We start from the raw sequence: 25,466 nt of genomic DNA on the forward strand, positions 1-25,466 counted from the left end.
ATGAGAGACAAAAGAAAGATAGTAGCTACCAGTACCTCTGGAACCATAATTCAGACTTATCTAAGGAGTACTATGAACTACAAAAAGAATCTCTCAATCTGTCCTGAACAAATAAAAGACAGATTACCTGATTATCAGAAAGCTGAAACTCACACTCTTTGGGCCTGTCATATGTGAAACAATGGCTAGATAAGCATTATGTATGGCAAGACTGAGCATAATAAGAAAAGAAATGGATAAATGCAATTTTAAAATTCCTTGACTATTTCTGGAAAGCTATAGGTTTCCAGGAGACATTTGTCACAGAAGTTAAAATTACTACATATAAATTCTATTTTGAAAAATCTGTAATATTTATTTTATTATACCTACCTTTTGAAAATATATAGGTTTTTTTTAAATGCACGTATTTTTCACCTGTCATGTCTGTAGCTATATTTCTAGAATAAAATCACCCCAAACTATTGACCAATTCACATTTTGATATCCTATTTTATTTCTAAGATCCCATGTCCAGTCTAGTAGGTGCACATTATACCTGTGTTTCTGTAAAATATAAAATAGTATGATGTAAAAACATCAGTCAAGCATAATCTTTGAAGAATATTTCTGTGGTATAATTTAAGAGGATTCTTGGAAAATAAAATAATTGTAGCTCACATACCATCTTAAGATGAGTTAAGAAATTTTTTTAAAGAGCTATCTTAAATATTCAGGAGCATAAGTAATAAATTCTTTTTAAAAATATGTTTTGTCTGTTGATAAAATTCACTGCCACATTCAGGCTGAGTTTTGAAAATGGAAGTTATAATTCTACGTGAGCAGGATTTCTATTTGTACTGCAGATGAAACTAAACATATTGAAAGAGATAAGAACTAGCAACAGAAGCAGTAATTTAAAACCATAATAAGGTACATAATTTGAAGAAACAAAAAGCAATTAGAGATCAGCTGGAACTTATCTGTAAACCTCCAGACTCTTTGAAGATAATGCAGAATATAAATATAACAGGAAGTTAGTTTTGACTTTGTGTGTGTGTGTGTGTTTCCTTTTGTTCTTTAAGACTTTGTAATACCATCCCTTGTTTCTTTAAATTTGAATATTGTCCAAAGTTATACTGGAAGATAATGAAACAAGATTCAAAGTTCAAGGGGTGGTAAAGTTTATATATAAGTTAAAATGCTTACAATATTCACTTAGACGTTGTTGTATTTTGCAGATTGAAGTTCTTAAATATCCTTGTTATATTCTTTGTCATTCATCTCTGAAATCTTAAATTTTAAAAATACTAATATTATTCACTGTCCCTCAAAATAATTATTGCACAATTAGTCATTGCATATTGAATCGGTTTTGGAAAGTGATTTTTTTTAAGTGTCAATTTTTTGCTTTAATGCAGCTTGCTACAAAATTGAATGGGAGAATGGTGCTTTCTATAATTCTCTGTGGATTCAAAGCTGTCTTTAGCAATCTAGGTGAACATTTGTAGAGTATCTTCTCAGGAGAATAGATGGATCATAATGCATCTGCAAGAGTAGTGGAGTTCTGTTTTTTGTTGGGCCTTTGGAAATCAACCAAGATTTAAGCATACATAAATATATGTATAATAGAATGTGAAATCTTGCTGATATATAAGCGCATCTACTGTCTTCTTCCAATGTCTCTAATACAGCATTTCATTACAATTTTTCTTTCTTGTGTGGTGGTTCAGTGCATAGGAAGTTGGTTTAGGGATAGATTCCAGTGTATGATTGTTAATGGGACACTGTTTAAACAGAGACCAGTCACAAGCGATGTACCTACCACAAGATTCAGTCCTAGATCTTGTTCTGTTCAGTGTGTTTGCAGATGATACAACAGAAAGATAACATTGGTCTTTTTGCTGAAGACATAAAGGTGTGTAATAGAATTGACATTATTGGGGGTATTTGTAAGATGGAAATTATATGGCATTACTAGAAAATTTGTCAAAAATATGGAGTCTTCAGTTCAATGTTTCTAAATATCTTGCATTTGGCAACATGGAAGCTTCTTATGAAATACTTTGTGAATAAAATTGCTCTCATCATTTCTGAATTGGGTGCTGTTTAAAAACTCATGACTTGATTACTGTCTCAATGAACCTAATGATATAGAACTATCAATTGCTTCTGTGAGAGAGAAGGCCTTCTGTACTTTTTGAAAGGATCTGTGTGGAGTTTGTGTACTAATTAGTGATCCCCATATTCTATAACTATTTTAGTCAGTAATGTGACTTGGTTTAATGGTTTCTTGAATTATATTGTTTTCTTATTGCTGAGAAATGGATGTATCCCTCTTTGTCTTTCCAAACTTGTCATCAAGGATATAGGTATTCTTTTATTTACGGCCACAATTGGGACAAGAATTTCCATTGCTAAGCAAGGTGATTGCCATGTCCGATTTTATGGCCTTTTTGCCACAGTTAAGCAAACCACTGCAGTTGACTGAATCATGCGTTTGTTAGGCAAAGCCAGTTTCCAGCATAAACTTTGCTTATAGAAAGCCAGTTGGGAAAGTCACAGATGACAATCACATGACCGTGTGATGCTGCAACCATCATAAATACATGCCAGTTGCCAAGCACCCAATATGTGACTGTGGAGATGCTGCAACAGTTGCGAGTGTGAGGAGCGATTGTAAGTCACTTTTTTGGAATTTTGTACAATCACGATCTGGTGATTGTAAGTCATCAGTATCATTATAACTTTGAATAGTCACTAAATGTACTAGGGGGAAGAGAAACAGAACATTTTTTCTTAAATGCTAAAAAGTATTTAACATAGTGTACTATCAACTACAGACTCTCTAGATAGTATACAATGGGTTTTGTCATCCTTTTCGTCTGCTGAAATCCTAGCTTGCCGTAGGTACGAAGATTTGGTAGATTTTATTAATGATCCTTATCTACAAATACTTATATGGATTTTACAATTTGAAAAAAGAAATGCCATTGTATGTATTAGAGCCTGGAAAATAAATGGAGAAGGGATTAACCAATAAACTGAAATAATTCTCAGAAGCTTTTGTTGAATATGGAATCCTATCTTGGACTCATTTAGTTGTCTAGGTAGCATGCTTAGCATTCATTTTTTAAAGATATAATTTATTTGTTTGTGAGCCCTTGTGCAAAGATTTATATTTTGTGCCTTTCAACAAATCATGTGGTTGATAAAATTGACAGTTAAGAATGCACCATTGCTATTGCTAAACAGATATGTAAGACAACAAAAATATAAGACTGGATCTTCAAGGGTTCTATTGTAACATAAGCGCACCAACGTGCCTACTGTCCTGTCCTATTGTTTCTTTTTATTTTTCTTATATGTATCTATTTCAGGTATTCATAGCTATGTTTATACTTATACCTGTTATAATCGCGTGACAAAATAAATAAATAAATAAATAAATAAATAAATAAATAAATTTATGAAAATTGCAGGGCATCTTGTTGAACTTACCATATACACTAATGCTGTAGAAATTCATACATTCTAATACTTTTCAGCCAACTTTCTTATCCCTGTTTTACCAAACTACCAGTCTGAGTTAGCTACCCATTTAGTAGGGGTGTGAGAGAAGCAGCAGCTGTTCACATCAATTTTGACACTTAGATTATTCAAATTGTTCATTAGCTATTATGCCTATTATGGTGTCAGAACTTATGTCCTGGCATATTATGCAGTCTGACATGCAGTTGGCTACTTGAAGTTCTCTCTGGACTGTTGCCTGCAGTATGGTGACATGATGGAGCACCAGTTCAGCTAACGATTAAGGCAGTAGTCTAGAACAGGGGTCCCCAACCACCGGTCCAGTCCGTGGAACAATTTCTACCGGGCCGCCGGTTTGCTGGGCGCCGCCATCTTGTTTTGATGAAAAAGTGCTTCCGGTGAGCTTTTCTGGGTAGAAAGCAGCGTTTGGGTGCTGAAAGAATCCTCACACCTTAGTTTCATCGAGGGGGGGCGGCGGCTTCGAACAAAACTAAGGCGCGAGGATTCTTTCAGCACGCATGGCAAGGCGAGCCGAGCGACCGTCCCGAAGCCGTTGCGAAGCCCATCGACACAGGTACAAAGGAGGAGTTGAAGGTGGGGACAAGCGGGGGACGGCTGGCTGGCCGGTCGCTCGGCTCACCTTGCCATGTGTGCTGATGCCGGTACCGGGCCGCGGATGATTTTATGATGCCGGTACTGGGCCGCGGATGATTTTGTGATGCCGGTACCGGGCCGCGGATGATTTTATGATGCCGGTACTGGGCCGCGGATGATTTTGTGATGCCGGTACCAGGCCACGGATGATTTTGTGATGCCGGTACCGGGCCGCAACACAGAAAAGGTTGGGGGCCACTGGTCTAGAAACTAGGAAACCTAGTCTTGCTTGAGGCATGAAAGCTGGCCAGATGACTTAGGGCCTGTCAGTCTCCCTCAGGTTCTGGTAAAGAAGCTAGTTAATTCCTATTGCAACCAATGAATCAACATTCAATAGTTCCTCCACTTGTGGGAAAAACGTTAGGAAAAAATAAAAAATGTGACATGATGAATAAAGGAAAGGCTAGCATTTTACCTGATTAGATTTAATTCAAGTTTATCATGCAATGATTTATCCATTAAAAGGTAAAGGAGTCCCTGCAGATTTTACTTGGCTAATCATTGCTGACTATAAAGGATGGTGCTCATCTCCGATTCAAGGCCATTGAGCCAGCACTGTCTGAAGACATTTCCATGGTCGTGTGGTGGCAGCATGATGTCATGGAGCACTGTTACCTTCCTATCGAAGTGATACTATTTATCTACTCACATTTGCATGCTTTCAAACGGCTAGGTTGGCAGGAACTGGGGTGGGGATGGGGGCTCATCCCATTGCGTGGCGCTTGGGCCTTGAACCTGGGCTGTCAGCTTTCCAGCTGCCAGGCCTAGTGTTTTAACCACTGTGCCTCCAATTTATCCATTGCCCTGTTATTGTTGAATCTGAAAGCATGTAGCCCAAATGCTATGCAAATTAGTAGGAGTAAAAGCATCGATGCTACTATGAGGAGAGACATATGCCATTCAGTTCTTCTGCCATGAGTTTATGTTGTGATTCCGGCATCTGCTACAGGTTTTTTGAATGACAGCTCCAGCGAGGAGGACTTATATGAATCAGCAAGTTCTAACGATGAGGAGGAGATGAATGCATTTGATTTGCAAGGTCGGCTTGAACCTTCAAACTCCTCCACCCTTCAATTAGGTGGTCAGCCGGGAACGGGTGATAATGAGGAACAGATGATATCTTCAGGTGAAGAAGATGATAATTTGGATGATTGCTGGGTAGATGTCAGGACAAGACGTCTCCTGACAAGGAGGAACCAACGAGGATACAGTAGGAGGGCAGACCAGCAATTAGACTAATTAGTTACTCTATAAAGGAGAGATATGACTTTGCACTTTGTCCGGAACAAAGTGTCTATTTGCAAGAGAGAACTGAAGAGCACAGTCTGGAGGATTTTGATCTGAAATATCTTGTTGGGATTTGGATTTAATTCGTTGGAACTTCTACTTATTGGAATTATTTTGTGAAGGATTTTGATCTGAAGAATCTTGTTGAGTCTTGGATTTAGTTCGTGGGAACTTTTACTTATTGGAGCTATCTGTGAACATTTTCCTGTTTGCTGCCTTTCTTTACAAGGACTGCTGCTTTCAGCCTTAACTGTTTATTTTTAGAAGGTGGGACATAACATTTTTGTTCCGGACCTACAGACCATCTTTGCAACGATGGATTCAACTCAAATGCAACAATTGGTGGATCAGCAACAGATGCAGATAAATCAATTACTCCAGAGCAACGTATCCCTTCAAAATCAGGTAACACAATTATTATCGTTTGTTGCCAATTCTCAAACTGTTTCGCTGCAGCTGGAGTTCCCCTGCACCCCTGTGAGAAAAATTCGATAGCTATGCCAGATAAATTTTCTGGGCAAACGGACATGTTTTCAACATTTTTGGGTCAGTGCCAATTGTATTTTTCTGTGAGGCGGAGGATTTTCCAACCGATCGAGTTAAAATTGGCTTTATTATTAGTTTGTTAACCGGGCAGGCTGCCAAATGGGCTACTCCCTTATTAGTACAAGATAGTCCATTACTGGACGATTTCCAGGGGTTTATTCAACAGATGAACGTTATGTTTGAGAATCCAATTAAATCTCAAACTGTGGACAGAAAATTGAGGGATATTATTCAATTATTGCAAGATATTACTCATTGCAAGAATACGTTGCAGAATTTCGCTTGTTGTGTATGGACTCCACCTGGAATGAACCAGCTCACATGGCAGCATTCCAAGAGGGTTTGTCCGACATTATCAAGGATGAACTAATTCATGCAGAGCGTGCTTCAACTTTGGACACATTGATTACTCAATGCTTACGTATTGAAGCTCGCCTACAACATCGTGGGTGTAAACGGACCGTTGCAGAGCCACCTGTGTTTCCTCGTTCACGCACCCGTCTATGAGGGTTTTCCAATCCAGAATTCCAGCAGAGGAGCCGATGGAGATAGGCGCACTCCGCCTCGTTTAACAGTTCAGGAACGATCGAGAAGATTTCAGGAAGGTTTGTGCCTTTATTGCGGGGGTTCGGGACATTTTGCAAATTCCTGCACTCGGAAGGGGACTTGTGGACCTGTATCAAAACCCATTGCTGGTCCGTCGGGAAACGGGTAGGCCCGACCTCAGGGAAACCTTAGGTCGGGCACAGTATTCACTTCCATCTCAAATTGCTGAAGTTAATTCTGGCCCTCCTCGACATTTACTTTTGGACACTCGCATATTCTTGCAATCTCGGAAGGAGGGAATCCCTGCCGTGGCACTGGTGGATTCAGGGGCTACGACTAGCTTTATGGATTATGATTTGTAAAACATTTCAAAGTTCCTTTAGTGCCTGTGAATCCCCCATGCAGGTGGAAACCGTAGATGGCGCGAACTCAAGTCGGGACCTATTCGCTTTGCCACCCAACCACTGCGTATGCGTATTGGGGATCACGAGGAGGCGATAAGTTTTTATATCACTTCGAACCTCCATCTTCCTTTGGTGCTCGGAGTATCCTGGCTGCGTCTACACGATCCGTTGGTGGCTTGGGCGCAGAACGCTGTTTCTTTTCCAAGCCTGCAATGTGTGGACCACCTGAGACATGTCTGCGCAGGCCAACATATTGTCGCTTCTGCTGCCTCGATTCCTTCAGAGCTGTCGGATTTCCGATGTTTTCAGTGAACAGGAGGCAGATCAATTACCACCACATCGTGTTTACGACTGTCCCGTGGATTTGATACCGGACGCTCCATTACCAAAGGGGAGGTTGTATTCTTTGTCTGAGCCTGAACTAGTTGCACTTCGAGAATTTTTGAATAAAAATCTAGCTCGGGATTTATTCGACCTTCGTCATCCCCTCTTTCAGCACCCGTTCTCTTTGTCAAGAAGAAGTCGGGAGAACTTCGTCTTTGTTGTGACTATAGACGCTTAAATGCTATCACTGTGAGAAATAGCTATCCTTTACCGCTCATCTCCGAATTGTTGGAACGGTTACAGGAAGCTACAATTTTCACGAAACTTGACTTACGTGGAGCTTACAATTTGGTTCGGATGCGTAAGGGAGACGAGTGGAAGACGGCTTTTGGCACTCGTTATGGTCATTTCGAGTACACCGTTATGCCATTTGGTTTGACCAACGCTCCTGCTGTATTTCAACATTTAATGAACGATATCTTCGAGACATGTTGGATAAGTTTGTTGTCATATATTTGGACGACATTTTGATTTATTCAAAATCTAAAGAGCAACATCTTCAGCAGGTGCGTCAAGTGCTTCAGCGTCTTCGGGAACATAAACTTTATGCTAAATTAGAAAAATGTTTCTTTTTTCAGTCGTCTATCGAATTCTTGGGACACATTATTTCTCCTGTGGGCATTGCTATGGACCCCAAAAAGGTTGAGGCGTTGTGTAGTTGGGAAGCTCCTCGTCGGGTTAAAGATGTGCAACGACTTTTAGGATTTGCCAACTATTATCGGACTTTCATTCCAGGTTTTGCGAAGATAATGGATCCCATAACCCAGCTTCTTTGTAAGAAGGTTCCATTTGTGTGGGGGCCTCCACAACAACAGGCTTTTGACACTTTGAAAAAGCATTTATAACTGAACCCATATTGAAGCATCCTGATCCGGATCGCCCATTTGTGGTCGAGGCAGATGCTTCTAATGTCGCTATCGGAGCAGTGCTGTTACAAGCTTCGGAGGATGGCGCTCTTTGTTTCCTTGCGCTTATTATTCTAGGAAGCTTACAGCTTCGGAACGCAACTATACCATTTGGGAAAAAGAGTTGTTAGCTATTAAGGTTGCTTTTGAGACTTGGAGACATCATTTGGAGGGAGCTCGACACAAGGTGGAGGTTCGGACAGATCATAGGAACCTGGAACATTTGACCACGGCTAGGAAATTGAATCAAAGGCAGATTCGTTGGTCGTTATTTTTGCCAGATTTAATTTCTCGGTTACTTACGTTCCAAGTGGTCAGAACCGAGGGCGGATGCATTATCTCGAAACCGGAGTATACTTGTGCCAAGATCCTCTTCCTTTACGGACAGTGTTACCACCGGAATCTCTAGCTGTACTGCAGGAACCGGTAGATTTACGGCCCAACTACGAGAGGCGCAACGTTTGGATGCGTGGACGCAGCAGAGACGGGAGGACATTGGCCCAACTTCTCCATGGTCTTTGAAGACGATCTGCTTCGATATCGGGGTGTTGTGATTCCGGCATCTGCTACAGGTTTTTGAATGACAGCTCCAGCGAGGAGGACTTATATGAATCAGCAAGTTCTAACGATGAGGAGGAGATGAATGCATTTGATTTGCAAGGTCGGCTTGAACCTTCAAACTCCTCCACCCTTCAATTAGGTGGTCAGCCGGGAACGGGTGATAATGAGGAACAGATGATATCTTCAGGTGAAGAAGATGATAATTTGGATGATTGCTGGGTAGATGTCAGGACAAGACGTCTCCTGACAAGGAGGAACCAACGAGGATACAGTAGGAGGGCAGACCAGCAATTAGACTAATTAGTTACTCTATAAAGGGAGAGATATGACTTTGCACTTTGTCCGGAACAAAGTGTCTATTTGCAAGAGAGAACTGAAGAGCACAGTCTGGAGGATTTTGATCTGAAATATCTTGTTGGGATTTGGATTTAATTCGTTGGAACTTCTACTTATTGGAATTATTTTGTGAAGGATTTTGATCTGAAGAATCTTGTTGAGTCTTGGATTTAGTTCGTGGGAACTTTTACTTATTGGAGCTATCTGTGAACATTTTCCTGTTTGCTGCCTTTCTTTACAAGGACTGCTGCTTTCAGCCTTAACTGTTTATTTTTAGAAGGTGGGACATAACATTTTTGTTCGACCTACAGACCATCTTTGCAACGATGGATTCAACTCAAATGCAACAATTGGTGGATCAGCAACAGATGCAGATAAATCAATTACTCCAGAGCAACGTATCCCTTCAAAATCAGGTAACACAATTATTATCGCTCGTTGCCAATTCTCAAACTGTTTCGCTGCAGCTGGAGTTCCCCCTGCACCCCCTGTGAGAAAAATTCGATAGCTATGCCAGATAAATTTTCTGGGCAAACGGACATGTTTTCAACATTTTTGGGTCAGTGCCAATTGTATTTTTCTGTGAGGCCGGAGGATTTTCCAACCGATCGAGTTAAAATTGGCTTTATTATTAGTTTGTTAACCGGGCAGGCTGCCAAATGGGCTACTCCCTTATTAGTACAAGATAGTCCATTACTGGACGATTTCAGGGGTTTATTCAACAGATGAACGTTATGTTTGAGAATCCAATTAAATCTCAAACTGTGGACAGAAAATTGAGGGATATTATTCAAGGTAAACACTCATTGCAAGAATACGTTGCAGAATTTCGCTTGTTGTGTATGGACTCCACCTGGAATGAACCAGCTCACATGGCAGCATTCCAAGAGGGTTTGTCCGACATTATCAAGGATGAACTAATTCATGCAGAGCGTGCTTCAACTTTGGACACATTGATTACTCAATGCTTACGTATTGAAGCTCGCCTACAACATCGTGGGTGTAAACGGACCGTTGCAGAGCCACCTGTGTTTCCTCGCTCACGCACCCGTCTATGAGGGTTTTCCAATCCAGAATTCCAGCAGAGGAGCCGATGGAGATAGGCGCACTCCGCCTCGTTTAACAGTTCAGGAACGATCGAGAAGATTTCAGGAAGGTTTGTGCCTTTATTGCGGGGTTCGGGACATTTTGCAAATTCCTGCACTCGGAAGGGGACTTGTGGACCTGTATCAAAACCCATTGCTGGTCCGTCGGGAAACGGGGTAGGCCCGACCTCAGGGAAACCTTAGGTCGGGCACAGTATTCACTTTCATCTCAAATTGCTGAAGTTAATTCTGGCCCTCCTCGACATTTACTTTTGGACACTCGCATATTCTTGCAATCTCGGAAGGAGGGAATCCCTGCCGTGGCACTGGTGGATTCAGGGGCTACGACTAGCTTTATGGATTATGATTTTGTAAAACATTTCAAAGTTCCTTTAGTGCCTGTGAATCCCCCATGCAGGTGGAAACCGTAGATGGGCGCGAACTCAAGTCGGGACCTATTCGCTGCCACCCAACCACTGCGTATGCGTATTGGGGATCACGAGGAGGCGATAAGTTTTTATATCACTTGAACCTCCATCTTCCTTTGGTGCTCGGAGTATCCTGGCTGCGTCTACACGATCCGTTGGTGGCTTGGGCGCAGAACGCTGTTTCTTTTCCAAGCCTGCAATGTGTGGACCACCTGAGACATGTCTGCGCAGGCCAACATATTGTCGCTTCTGCTGCCTCGATTCCTTCAGAGCTGTCGGATTTCCCGATGTTTTCAGTGAACAGGAGGCAGATCAATTACCACCACATCGTGTTTACGACTGTCCCGTGGATTTGATACCGGACGCTCCATTACCAAAGGGGAGGTTGTATTCTTTGTCTGAGCCTGAACTAGTTGCACTTCGAGAATTTTTGAATAAAAATCTAGCTCGGGATTTATTCGACCTTCGTCATCCCTCTTTCAGCACCGTTCTCTTTGTCAAGAAGAAGTCGGAGAACTTCGTCTTTGTTGTGACTATAGACGCTTAAATGCTATCACTGTGAGAAATAGCTATCCTTTACCGCTCATCTCCGAATTGTTGGAGCGGTTACAGGAAGCTACAATTTTCACGAAACTTGACTTACGTGGAGCTTACAATTTGGTTCGGATGCGTAAGGGAGACGAGTGGAAGACGGCTTTTGGCACTCGTTATGGTCATTTCGAGTACACCGTTATGCCATTTGGTTTGACCAACGCTCCTGCTGTATTTCAACATTTAATGAACGATATCTTTCGAGACATGTTGGATAAGTTTGTTGTCATATATTTGGACGACATTTTGATTTATTCAAAATCTAAAGAGCAACATCTTCAGCAGGTGCGTCAAGTGCTTCAGCGTCTTCGGGAACATAAACTTTATGCTAAATTAGAAAAATGTTTCTTTTTCAGTCGTCTATCGAATTCTTGGGACACATTATTTCTCCTGTGGGCATTGCTATGGACCCCAAAAAGGTTGAGGCGTTGTGTAGTTGGGAAGCTCCTCGTCGGGTTAAAGATGTACAACGACTTTTAGGATTTGCCAACTATTATCGGACTTTCATTCCAGGTTTTGCGAAGATAATGGATCCCATAACCCAGCTTCTTTGTAAGAAGGTTCCATTTGTGTGGGGGCCTCCACAACAACAGGCTTTTGACATTTTGAAAAAGCATTTATAACTGAACCCATATTGAAGCATCCTGATCCGGATCGCCCATTTGTGGTCGAGGCAGATGCTTCTAATGTCGCTATCGAGCAGTGCTGTTACAAGCTTCGGAGGATGGCGCTCTTTTGTTTCCTTGCGCTTATTATTCTAGGAAGCTTACAGCTTCGGAACGCAACTATACCATTTGGGAAAAAGAGTTGTTAGCTATTAAGGTTGCTTTTGAGACTTGGAGACATCATTTGGAGGGAGCTCGACACAAGGTGGAGGTTCGGACAGATCATAGGAACCTGGAACATTTGACCACGGCTAGGAAATTGAATCAAAGGCAGATTCGTTGGTCGTTATTTTTGCCAGATTTAATTTCTCGGTTACTTACGTTCCAAGTGGTCAGAACCGGAGGGCGGATGCATTATCTCGAAACCGGAGTATACTTGTGCCGAAGATCCTCTTCCTTTACGGACAGTGTTACCACCGGAATCTCTAGCTGTACTGCAGGAACCGGTAGATTTACGGGCCCAACTACGAGAGGCGCAACGTTTGGATGCGTGGACGCAGCAGAGACGGGAGGACATTGGCCCAACTTCTCCATGGTCTTTTGAAGACGATCTGCTTCGATATCGGGGTTTATTATATGTGCCTACCAGACCGTTGAGGGCTCTCATCATGACACAATGTCATGATAACCCAGCCGCTGGTCATTTTGGATTACACAAGACCTTGCATTTGGTCACTCGGACTTTTTGGTGGCCTCGAGTTCGTCATGATGTGTCTTCTTACGTCGCTTCTTGCGTTCAATGTAGGCAAGCGAAAGCAGCATCCGGTGCACCTCCTGGACTTTTGCAACCCTTGCCGACTCCAAGTAGACCATGGGGAGCGATCTCTATGGACTTTCTGACACATTTACCGTCTTCATCAGGGTTCACAACAGTGCTTGTGGTAGTGGATATGTTGACTAAAATGGCCCATTTCATTCCCTGTCGGAAATTACCATCGTCCCGCACTACGGCTCAGTTATTTTTGCAACATATCTTCCGTCTACATGGACTGCCTGATAGAGTGGTTTCTGATCGTGGGGTCCAGTTTACGGCAGAATTTTGGAAACAGTTAATGGCGGCTTTGCAAGTGAAAGTATGTTTAGCGCCAGCGCACCATCCGGAAACTGATGGCGGGACGGAGAAGGTGATTGGGATTCTTACTCAATATTTGAGATGTTTTGTTAATTTGCGACAAAACGATTGGGTGAAATACCTCCCGTTAGCAGAATTCGCGTTTAACAACTCGCAGCATACCTCCACCCGTGTCACGCCATTTTTGCAAATATGGGTTATCATCCGCGTTTCTTCCCATTAACTATGATGGATTCCCGGTTCCTGAGACCCGAGAGTTTTTGGAAGAACTACACGCAGTTCGACGTCTACTGATACAACAATTGAACAAGGCAAAAGAAGATTATAAGCGGTTTGCAGATCGGTCCCGTCGAGATACACCTCCGTTAGTTGTGGGTGATAAAGTGTGGCTATCTACAAAACATCTGAAGGTCGATCGCCCTATTAGAAAACTTGATCATCGGTTTATTGGTCCGTTCCCGATTGAGGCAGTTATTAATCCCGTGGCATACCGCCTCACTTTGCCACGATCCATGTGTATTCACCCGTCTTTCATCGATCTCTTTTGATTCCTGATTCTTCTGTTTGTCGATTACGTGATTCTGCTGAACCGGGTCCGTTATCATTGCCTTCTGAGGAGCCTGCTATTGACGATACGGTGGTCGACGCCCTTGATTCCCGTTGGCTCAAAGGTCGCTTCCAGTATTTGGTCAGGAGGAGGATAGATGACTCGGAGGTTTGTTCCTGGACGGATGCGTCTACACTTCATGCTTCGGATCTGCTTCGAGACTTTCATGCACGCTTCCCTTCGAAACCGCATCCGGATCGCCAGACCCGGGGAAGGGCCCTGCGGTGAGGGATAGTGTTGTGATTCCGGCATCTGCTACAGGTTTTTTGAATGACAGCTCCAGCGAGGAGGACTTATATGAATCAGCAAGTTCTAACGATGAGGAGGAGATGAATGCATTTGATTTGCAAGGTCGGCTTGAACCTTCAAACTCCTCCACCCTTCAATTAGGTGGTCAGCCGGGAACGGGTGATAATGAGGAACAGATGATATCTTCAGGTGAAGAAGATGATAATTTGGATGATTGCTGGGTAGATGTCAGGACAAGACGTCTCCTGACAAGGAGGAACCAACGAGGATACAGTAGGAGGGCAGACCAGCAATTAGACTAATTAGTTACTCTATAAAGGGAGAGATATGACTTTGCACTTTGTCCGGAACAAAGTGTCTATTTGCAAGAGAGAACTGAAGAGCACAGTCTGGAGGATTTTGATCTGAAATATCTTGTTGGGATTTGGATTTAATTCGTTGGAACTTCTACTTATTGGAATTATTTTGTGAAGGATTTTGATCTGAAGAATCTTGTTGAGTCTTGGATTTAGTTCGTGGGAACTTTTACTTATTGGAGCTATCTGTGAACATTTTCCTGTTTGCTGCCTTTCTTTACAAGGACTGCTGCTTTCAGCCTTAACTGTTTATTTTTAGAAGGTGGGACATAACATCGGGGTTTATTATATGTGCCTACCAGACCGTTGAGGGCTCTCATCATGACACAATGTCATGATAACCCAGCCGCTGGTCATTTTGGATTACACAAGACCTTGCATTTGGTCACTCGGACTTTTTGGTGGCCTCGAGTTCGTCATGATGTGTCTTCTTACGTCGCTTCTTGCGTTCAATGTAGGCAAGCGAAAGCAGCATCCGGTGCACCTCCTGGACTTTTGCAACCCTTGCCGACTCCAAGTAGACCATGGGAGCGATCTCTATGGACTTTCTGACACATTTACCGTCTTCATCAGGGTTCACAACAGTGCTTGTGGTAGTGGATATGTTGACTAAAATGGCCCATTTCATTCCCTGTCGGAAATTACCATCGTCCCGCACCACGGCTCAGTTATTTTTGCAACATATCTTCCGTCTACATGGACTGCCTGATAGAGTGGTTTCTGATCGTGGGGTCCAGTTTACGGCAGAATTTTGGAAACAGTTAATGGCGGCTTTGCAAGTGAAAGTATGTTTAGCGCCAGCGCACCATCCGGAAACTGATGGCGGGACGGAGAAGGTGATTGGGATTCTTACTCAATATTTGAGATGTTTTGTTAATTTGCGACAAACGATTGGGTGAAATACCTCCCGTTAGCAGAATTCGCGTTTAACAACTCGCAGCATACCTCCACCCGTGTCACGCCATTTTTGCAAATATGGGTTATCATCCGCTTTCTTCCCATTAACTATGATGGATTCCCCGGTTCCTGAGACCCGAGAGTTTTTGGAAGAACTACACGCAGTTCGACGTCTACTGATACAACAATTGAACAAGGCAAAAGAAGATTATAAGCGGTTTGCAGATCGGTCCCGTCGAGATACACCTCCGTTAGTTGTGGGTGATAAAGTGTGGCTATCTACAAAACATCTGAAGGTCGATCGCCTATTAGAAAACTTGATCATCGGTTTATTGGTCCGTTCGATTGAGGCAGTTATTAATCCCGTGGCATACCGCCTCACTTTGCCACGATCCATGCGTATTCACCCCGTCTTTCATCGATCTCTTTTGATTCCTGATTCTTCTGTTTGTCGATTACGTGATTCTGCTGAACCGGGTCCGTTATCATTGCCTTCTGAGGAGCCTGCTGTTGACGATATGGTGGTCGACGTCCTTGATTCCCGTTGGCTCAAAGGTCGCTTCCAGTATTTGGTCAGGAGGAGGATAGATGACTCGGAGGTTTGTTCCTGGACGGATGCGTCTACACTTCATGCTTCGGATCTGCTTCGAGACTTTCATGCACGCTTCCTTCGAAACCGCATCCGGATCGCCAGACCCGGGGAAGGCCCTGCGGTGAGGGATAGTGTTGTGATTCCGGCATCTGCTACAGGTTTTTGAATGACAGCTCCAGCGAGGAGGACTTATATGAATCAGCAAGTTCTAACGATGAGGAGGAGATGAATGCATTTGATTTGCAAGGTCGGCTTGAACCTTCAAACTCCTCCACCCTTCAATTAGGTGGTCAGCCGGGAACGGGTGATAATGAGGAACAGATGATATCTTCAGGTGAAGAAGATGATAATTTGGATGATTGCTGGGTAGATGTCAGGACAAGACGTCTCCTGACAAGGAGGAACCAACGAGGATACAGTAGGAGGGCAGACCAGCAATTAGACTAATTAGTTACTCTATAAAGGGAGAGATATGACTTTGCACTTTGTCCGGAACAAAGTGTCTATTTGCAAGAGAGAACTGAAGAGCACAGTCTGGAGGATTTTGATCTGAAATATCTTGTTGGGATTTGGATTTAATTCGTTGGAACTTCTACTTATTGGAATTATTTTGTGAAGGATTTTGATCTGAAGAATCTTGTTGAGTCTTGGATTTAGTTCGTGGGAACTTTTACTTATTGGAGCTATCTGTGAACATTTTCCTGTTTGCTGCCTTTCTTTACAAGGACTGCTGCTTTCAGCCTTAACTGTTTATTTTTAGAAGGTGGGACATAACAAGTTTATATTTTTCTTGACATGCTATTTTATAAAATTATATTTAGAACAGAAATGTTTTGTCTTAATGCTTATTATAAATAATAATGAAGCAGATGATTAATAAAACATGCCAAATGTGGACTGTTTTAAAACTATTCTGAAATGGACTCTGCTATAGTTTTATGATAGCAAAGCCATAGACTGCTCTATTTTATAATAATGGCTTTCTCTACCATGGCAACTTTCTTATGGAGATGATCAAGACACTTCTATTTTACCGGCTTTTATTAGCACAAAGAAATCAATTATTTCTGGGCTGTTATTTTTTTAAAGTGCAAATATTGTGTGCATTTTATTGTAAAAAGTAATCTTTGATAAACTTTTTATAGATTTCAGAGAAACTTTGGACTAGAAGCATATTCTTTTCTGTTCATTTTTTTCAGAGATGCAACTCAGATAATTTTATTTCCATATCAGGATTTTCAGGATTATCAATCCTCCCTACTTTAAATACTGACTGTATTTAATGTTGCAGATCTTTATTTATTTAGTCGTTTATTAATTCATGTATTCAGATTTAAATAGCCACATGTTCATCTCATCTGTATGACTTTGTGCAGCTTACAAACAAAACAAATATAAAAACAACAAAAAACAAGGTAAAGCAATATAAAATTATATAGAAACCATCATAAATGCACTAAACTCACAGCCAATAATCCCATTCATTGAAACAGTCAATATAGCCACTGCTCTGGCTACATCACACTCGTCATATGCCCATTGGCAAAACCATCTCTTTAGGTTCTTGTGAAAAGCCAGGTTGTATGCAATCCAAGTTTAGTTTTCCCAGGCATGGGAGCAGGGAAATCCAGAAAATAACTGAGAAATAATTTTTATGTATTTTAATGACCCTGCTCATATTATATTAGTTAACAAAAACTAAAACTATAAAAAGATGCATTTGTTTTTTCTAGATGAATTAAAATGATTCTACATGTGAACATAATATGACATGTATTTTTAATTGATTTCCACTGCACTTTTAATATTTGAGTATAATTTAAAGATCATATTGAGTTGTGATAAAACATACATTTAGCAGATCATGTTACTTGCTGATACTATTTAATTTTTAGTTCATACAGGATGTCAATAAATATTACCATATATATTTTTCTGTAGTGTAGTGAGTCCAATTGAAAAATATTCAGGAATATTGTGTAGGGAGCTAACATGGATTCTGATTTCAATGCCTTTGTAACTGTATAATCTACATATATTCATCTGTATGGTACATGAATATTGTGTGTTTGTTAAATAAGATTTTATAATCATATTCCTCTTTTGAGAGGAGAACATCAAACTGAGGAATAGTTTTGTAACAATTGGGCATAGTGTAATTTGGCCCAATAAAATTAAGACATTGCTCAAATGCCATCAGCCCAGCTGTTGTAACTGCTATCTTGAAGTAAGTACAACTCTTGTTATGTAGGTCACATCATGTGAAGCTAGCAGCTGGGCAGTTGTGGGGAGGATAAGAATAGCAGAACTAAGGTGAAATGATAATGAAAATACTGCATGGGGACAGATTGTATTTTATGAAATATTTTCAGACAACCCAGGAAATTATATGAAAGAAAATGGATTCAGAAAAAAGTTTAAAAATACTTCATTGGTAGTAGTAAGTAAGTGTAGGGCTACCCTATCTAGATAGTAACAATCCAGACACACGCACTCCATTAAAAGAGCAAAGAAATTGTTGCCATCTAAAGGCTATTTGGAGTTTTGCAGTTCAGATCTGGTAGCCCTAATTAAATATGGCTTGATATTTGCAGTCTTGAAACTGCACATATATTTTGGCATTTGCTTAATTAATACATCTTTGTATCTGTAATTAAGAATCAATCAAAATGGACAGCTACTGGCACATAAAGGTGAAATATTTCTGGATACTAGGTAGTAAATTGAGCAAACAAGCCTCAAGGTTATATAATAATGACAAATTTATCAGTTTAGTTACAGTTGTCGGAAGTATTATGTGACAAGATCTGTGCATTTAATATGAAACCACACAATAGATTTCTGCTATGCTTTTATGTTTCTAAGTTGACCTTCTTTATATACCTTTCTTTTAATGGGTTAATGTAATGGGCATTCCTTTAAATGTAAACATCTGTTGAATCCAAATGAAATTTTACACTTGTATGTTTAGCAGATGGGATTTAGTACATACACAAAAGCATATAACAATTGGAAGTCTCAAAAATGTATGTTTGTTAAAGTAAGGGTTTATTTTAAAACCCAATATGAATGTCAGTTTCAGAAGCAACTGGAGAAATGTTAATTGTCTTGTATACATCTACATCAGGTCTCTGTTTATCAGTTTTTTTTTCAGTATTGTGGATTTTTTAATGTATTGTATATGTTCAGAAGCAGTGGCTTTAATTGAATTGCTATAATTAATACTTTATCAGAGAACTGATTCAAAACTAAATTTGTTTTAAAATTGTATTAATAAATTTTCCTATGTATATTTGGTAAACAATTGGGTGTTAGCAAATACATGCATCATTCCATAGTTCAACTTAGATATCTGAGTGTGGTACTGACTGGATTGATTTTTCAAGTGAATTAGATCTCTGTTCTAACTTGTAAAAAGAGAGAAAGAAATGTATGACACTTACCTTTAAAATATGGTTCCTGGTAGGTGTATCACTTATGTACTATGTGTGAAATACCAAAAGTGGCATCTGTCTCATTTGCACTACCTGCTATGGCTTGATAAAGAATCCAAGCCAAGAAATCAAGATTATGGTACATTTGTGCAAGCAGACCCAAATTAAGATCCAAAGCTGCATAAATTAGTATTGAAGCACATGACCAATATTGCAGCAAAAGTGTGTTGGGAAAATGGTACATGCAGTAAGAGGTACCCAAAGCCATTCAGTAAGCATACAAGGTGTGGTAATGTTTCATATCCTATCTACAGATGACAGTGTTCAGAAACAGGATAATTTGAAGGATAAGCAGGATGATAGCCAACTATAACTTCTCAGTAGGTGGTACCTGTTAATTTATAAGTATTGAAGTTAAATTGTTATCTTAATATAGAAATATGCGCATCTGTCAAATCTGTCAAATATCAAGTATTCCATGAAGGGGAGTGATCAGGCAATTTTTGCACTGAAAATAGAAGACAAAATCACACTGTTTCCCTTCACAGAGCTGGGGTGGGCATGGCCTGTGCATGATGTATCTGGCCCATGGTCCGCAGTTTGACACCCCTGTTCTAGATGAAGTGTATACTGTGTCTCCACAAACTTATGACCTCTACTTCTCCATCACATTGAGGTTCCAATTGCTTTCAAATAATTGAAGACACATAATGGACATATCCTTCCATTATTCAAAGATGTTTGCAAAGAGAAAGGATTGTTTCAAGTTGATGATCATTTGCAGCAAACCAGAGAAGATGCCAAAATAACAAGAATCCCCAGAGCAATGAGAAATTTGTTGTCTTATTAACAAACACTGAAATCAACAATCCCATGATAATTGTGGAACCAGTTCAAGAAATCTGAAGATTTCCTACAAATCAAGAGAGCAAATATTATCAATGAGAGGCATTGTGAACATGCTCTACTGCAGGGGTCCCCAACCACCGGTCCGCGGACCGGGACCGGTCCGCGGAACAAGTCCTACCGGGCCGCTGGCTTGCTGGGCACCGCCATCTTTTTTTGATGAAAAAGTGCTTCCGGTGAGCTTTTCCGGTAGAAAGCTCACCGAAGCACGTTTTCATCAAAAAGATGGCGGCATGCGCTCCGTGAGCTTTTCCGGTAGAAAGCTCACCGGAAGCACTTTTTCATCAAAAAGATGGCGGCGCCCAGCTGATGCCGGACCGGGCCGCGGCGCCCAGCTGATGCCGGCACGGGCCGCGGCGCCCAGCTGATGCCGGTACCGGGCCGCGGCGTAAAAAAGGTTGGGGATCACTGCTCTACTGTATTCTCTAAGATAAACCTGTAAAATTTGAAAAAACTCCAGAAGAATATAATTTGTTAAAACCAACAAATATAATTAATTCAAATGTGGTAATCTGGAATTATTGCATGAAGTGCAGTACAACAGACAGCAGGAATTTGTACTACACAATGAGCACCTATTGAACATTGAGCAAAGAGCAATATATAACAATCTTTTTTCAATAATTTTCATTAATGTCTATGGAGATTCTCAGTCATCCAGGTCATGGTTGTCCCAAAAGTGTTTTTTCAAGAGGCAACTGGATTTCATTATTTTTTTTTGAAGTCATTTCGCTTCTCATCTTCAGCTCTGACTGGATGGTGGAGAATGGAAGGATTTATACTTGCAGTCAGCTTGTCATTTGCATTCTTTTAAAAGAATGGAAGAAGCTAAAGAAGCTTCTTGGATAAGAAGCAAAATGTCTTCAAAGAAAAACCAAAAAGTCCAGTTGCCACTTAAAAAAGCACCTTTGGGACAATTTTCATCGATTCACTGGGGGTAAAAGGAAATATATTTGTCAACAATTTAATCCTTGCTAAAGCTAGGGGAGATGGAGATGTTGCTCTTGCTGTAGCATCATCTGGTATTGCACCAACTTTGATGCCAGGTGGTGAGAAGTTGTATAAAATACTCTTTGTAATTTTTTTTTAAAAAAACCACTACTGCATACAAATTTGCTTCATCATGCTTATTTTCTGGGATGAGAACCCAATGGTTAGGAAGGAAGGTGCTGAAGCTATACTGTTTATGTTATATAGAGGAAGAATGAGGCCTTTGGGGGAATTTTAACCATTTGCTGTGGTGATTTCTATCAGCTTCTTCTAGTTGTGAAAAGAGAAAATTATGTTAATGTTGATAATTAATGCATCAAAAAAATCATACTTATGAAGAAATTTTGTGAAGTTTCAGTTGAAAAGCAACATGTTGTTGGGTGAAAGAAAAGGAAGATATTTTGAATTCTTATTGAATATTGCAGAAGATGAAATTCAGACAAAATGAAAATCATGAAATAGAAGTATAAAATATAATGTGCAAATTTCACCTAACCAACATTCAACAGGCTTTGCAGAACTGTTCTCAAATATCTTAATTCCCCTAAATGAAATGATGAGAAAATAAATTTCATGTGCATTAAATACTTCCCTGGAATGATGAAAAATACTGTTTTTTTCAATGCTGTCAGTGAAAAAAATAAACATTCTCCAACAGAATTCCTTGATTCATTTGAACTCTGGATTGTCAGAACATAAACTGGAATTAAAGATAGAATCTTTCAACATTTTAATGAGAAACTTCAATCTTCTAAGACTTTGTAATGGAATGTGGAAGAACTTGGAAGAACCACCCAAGAATCTCATTGTAGCAGATATAAACATTGGTGTGTTCAAAAATGATATTGTCATTATTCCAAGAATTTCACTTAGTTTATCAATTGAAGATATCCCTTTTCAGTGGATCCAGTTCCCAGTACAGTCATGCTTTGCTTTCACTATACATAAAGCCCAAGGACAATGGAAAATGTGCTGATTTATCTAGAGAAACCGGTATTCTAGCCTGGTTAGCCAAAGAAAAAGAAGTGAAAACATTATAGTATACTTGAAGAATGGCAGATCAGCCACAAATGTCATCAAAAGCATCCTTTAGAAGCATTTATACTTGCTTGCTATGCATCCTTCCTAAATAAAATGTTTTCTTCTTTAATTTTAAAACCAAAACAGTAGGTGGTCATTCTGTTTCTCTGCTTAGGTAGAAAACTATCTCTGAAAGGATGACCCAATAGGTCACAGCTTGTCTAGTACAAATTGAAATGCTATTTAACACTAGCAAGAATAATTTCAAATTGCATTGTTATAAAAGTGTTTCCCCCTCCTGCTTGTTGCTGTTCTCTAAATTATGATCTAGTAATTTATATATGTATAAATTTTAGTAAATCCTTACTAAATTTTGTCTGCATTGTATTAACATATGATTATTCATTTGGCTTGGGGTTCAAAAATGCATGGAAGTATATATGTTAAATAAAAATAACGTCAACAAGGGACAATTCCAGGTTTCAGTAATTCTTAGGAAAAATGCCTTTGGAACCTTGGAAATCTTACCTAATAGACTATGGCCAGTGAATTAATTTCTCATAATGCCTCTTGGAGACTTATGTCAGGATTAATGTAGAAAATTGAAAAGGCAGCTTTATTTACTTACTATGTTTGGAGTACTGAACTAGGAAAAAATAAAGGATTTGTAAGCATTAGCAAACAGCTCTGCTAGGGTGATGTGGCCATGGCAGCTGTCCAAGGCCATTGCATGCTAGATTAACGGTAGTTCTGGACCCAGATATGCACTCCCTATCGTCCATATTAGGAAGACATTGTGCACTTCATGCATTTGTGTATAGTCTACACTTTAGTATTCTATGTATGTTGTTTAAGCATAGGATACCTGAACAATTGTAAGGAAAAAATACATGCTAATATATTGTAAAGGCATTAATTAACAAAGTAACATAAAATATAATGAATTTAATGAAATCTGTCTGTAATATGTATTATTTTTGCTGATGGAATCATATGTGTGTCTCATGTGTAGATAAACCACGGCCACCATCATCAAGCCCTTCTAGTATTTCCCGCCGTACCCCTTCATTAGACATACTTGCTGCTCCGTATCTTGCTGGGCAATGGCCTCGTGATAATCATGGGCAAGTCACACCTTGTATGAGGGATAAAGCCACACAGGTAAGACAGTTTCCATACATTAATGCAAAAGAAAGAAAAGACTATTGTAATTGTTTCTTTTTTTATATATAAAACAAGTTTTATTGGTTTTAAAGACAAACAAAACATAAGACATCAAAGTATAAAACCTCCTTTCTCAAAAATTATTTATAAGTTTTAACAAGGCAAATAAAGCATTATTCCACATTATCACATTTCCATTTAAACACGTATATATCTTTTCCAAATTTCTCATTGTTTCTCCCTTCACTTTTATTCAATTATATTTCTTTCTATCGAGGTTTTGTTAATTCTCAATCAAGCATAAACACACAAAATACAAAACATAAAACAAGACATAAGAAGATAAAACCTCCTTAATTATTATTTATACATGTCTTTTCCAAATTTCTCTCTCTTTAGTTTTATTCTTCAAAGGTTTTATTAATTCACAATCAAAACATAGTTAACCAAAACACAAAACATAAAACTTCTTTTGAAAAGTGGCTTAGCCCCGGGTGACATCTTTTTTTACAGACCTAAATCAAGTTCATGCTCACCTTATATACCATTCATATCTTATTAACCATTCTATATTTTCTATATAACTTCTCCCTTCTTTTCACTCTCTTAATTATATTTTATTTATTTCATCTTATTTCAAAATCATTATGTTTGTATCTTTTGTCCGTTCTTTTCCAATCATCTATTTATCTCTTCTCTTTAGCAAAGAATTTCCCCTGTAATCACTTTTAAGGTGTGACGCCTTTCCCTAAAGTAACACTTAAAATAATACATAATTTCTATCCTGATTCTGCTTAGTACATTCTACATATTGTATTTTGAAAAAAAAGAATAATAAACTTATAATATAGTTAAGTATGTAATTTCCATTCTAATTCTAATTAATAGTATAACTAAGCATTAATCATTTTACACATTCTCTTTAATATTTTATTAAATATTGAAATCTATCATTATAAAACATTTTAATATTTTAATATTTTGTTAAATCTTATAATATTCCAATAGACTATTTCAAATGCAAATACTACAATACTATCTTATGTACTCTTGCAGAATCTTTCTTAAATTATACACTGTCCTTTATCCTTTATCTCTAAAAAAGATATCTTGTTTCAGACTGTGGCTTTTTTTCCCTTTTTCCCTCCCTTTCTTCTCCAGTCTGATCTTTTTGCCCCTCCCCCTCTCCTAACCTCCACCTTTTTAGCTTCCCCTCTCTGTTGTAATTCTCTTTTCAATTGCTTTCTAACATTATACCTTTTTTTCACCTTATTTTTCTTTTTCTTGGTTGTTTTATTGAATCTTAAATTCTCATTTTTCCTTCCTCTCTTCCTATTTTCTTAATCAAACTTTTTTGTCCATTAAAAATGGCTTCCTTTTCTTCTTCTTCTTCTCATTCTCCTTCTTCCTCAAGTATTGCTGGTACGTAGAAACTGCCATTTCTAAAAAGTGGAAGACAGCTCCCAATGAATTCTTGCCATTTCGTTCTCTTTCTTTTAATTTTTCATATTCCATTTTTAGTTGATCCACAGATGGTGCCATTGTAAATTTTTAAGAACAACCCAGATGTTTTTAATCTTAAAGTAATTTGCAAATGGCAAAGTTATCAAACAATCCAAACAGACAGAAATTATTTCCTCTTCTTCTCTTTGCAACTTTTCCTCCTGGGGCAAAATCCCAAAGCATCTCCTCCAACAAGTTTTTAAAGATTTTTTTTTAGTCCTCTCCTTCCCACTTATAACAAAGAGCTTGTTTTTACCTCAAAGCAGCAGGTTTTTCTGTGCTCATTTGCTTTCTCCGTAAGGAAGGGGAGTGAACTTTCCTTCAGCACTTTCGCCGCCCGTAACAAACTTCTTTTGGAAACAAATGTATCAATCCGAAAGTCAGGCTTCCAGGGTGTTTTAAAAGTAACTTAATGTCCCGGTTCAGCCAAGAAAACTTCTCCTTCTGTCTTCCTCCTGCACAGTCTTATCCGGTTGAAGATTCCTTTGTGGCTGCCATTTCTGACAGCCGCTCCACCGCCTCAGGAAAAAGGAGTCTAGCCGGCTGGGGAAAGGGGGTGCGATATCCCCAGACCCCTGCCCGGATCTCCTCTGTCTTCCGCTGCCTCTTCGGGGCAGCGATAACCCCCAAATCCAGTTGGATCAGGGGTACCTCAGCGGCGAGCACAGCAGGGACCCGCAGAGAAGCGGATTCCTGCCGCCGCCGAAGCCTTGCAACCGGAAGTTCTATTGTAATTGTTTCTTGAAGCTGTACAGATAAAACTTTATTAAATAA

The 25,466-nt window shown here is 39.7% G+C and overlaps 1 protein-coding gene and 1 long non-coding RNA gene across 2 annotated transcripts in view; one reads left to right on the top strand and one right to left on the bottom strand.

Annotated features, from left to right (window-relative positions):
• LOC148133098 (uncharacterized) overlaps positions 1-25,466 on the bottom strand; it is a 704,593-nt gene that overhangs the window by 318,171 nt on the left and 360,956 nt on the right. The window lies entirely within an intron of this gene.
• FAM117B (family with sequence similarity 117 member B) overlaps positions 1-25,466 on the top strand; it is a 49,307-nt gene that overhangs the window by 3,999 nt on the left and 19,842 nt on the right. The window contains exon 2 of the mRNA XM_026681308.2: positions 23,038-23,186. Coding sequence (XP_026537093.1) covers positions 23,038-23,186 — 149 coding nt within the window. The remainder of the gene's footprint in view (positions 1-23,037; positions 23,187-25,466) is intronic.

The sequence above is a fragment of the Notechis scutatus genome, chromosome 1 (genome assembly GCF_049901735.1).
Source record: "Notechis scutatus isolate UNSWTSFEM ecotype Mainland chromosome 1, rNotScu1.2, whole genome shotgun sequence".
Lineage (NCBI taxonomy): Eukaryota > Metazoa > Chordata > Lepidosauria > Squamata > Elapidae > Notechis > Notechis scutatus.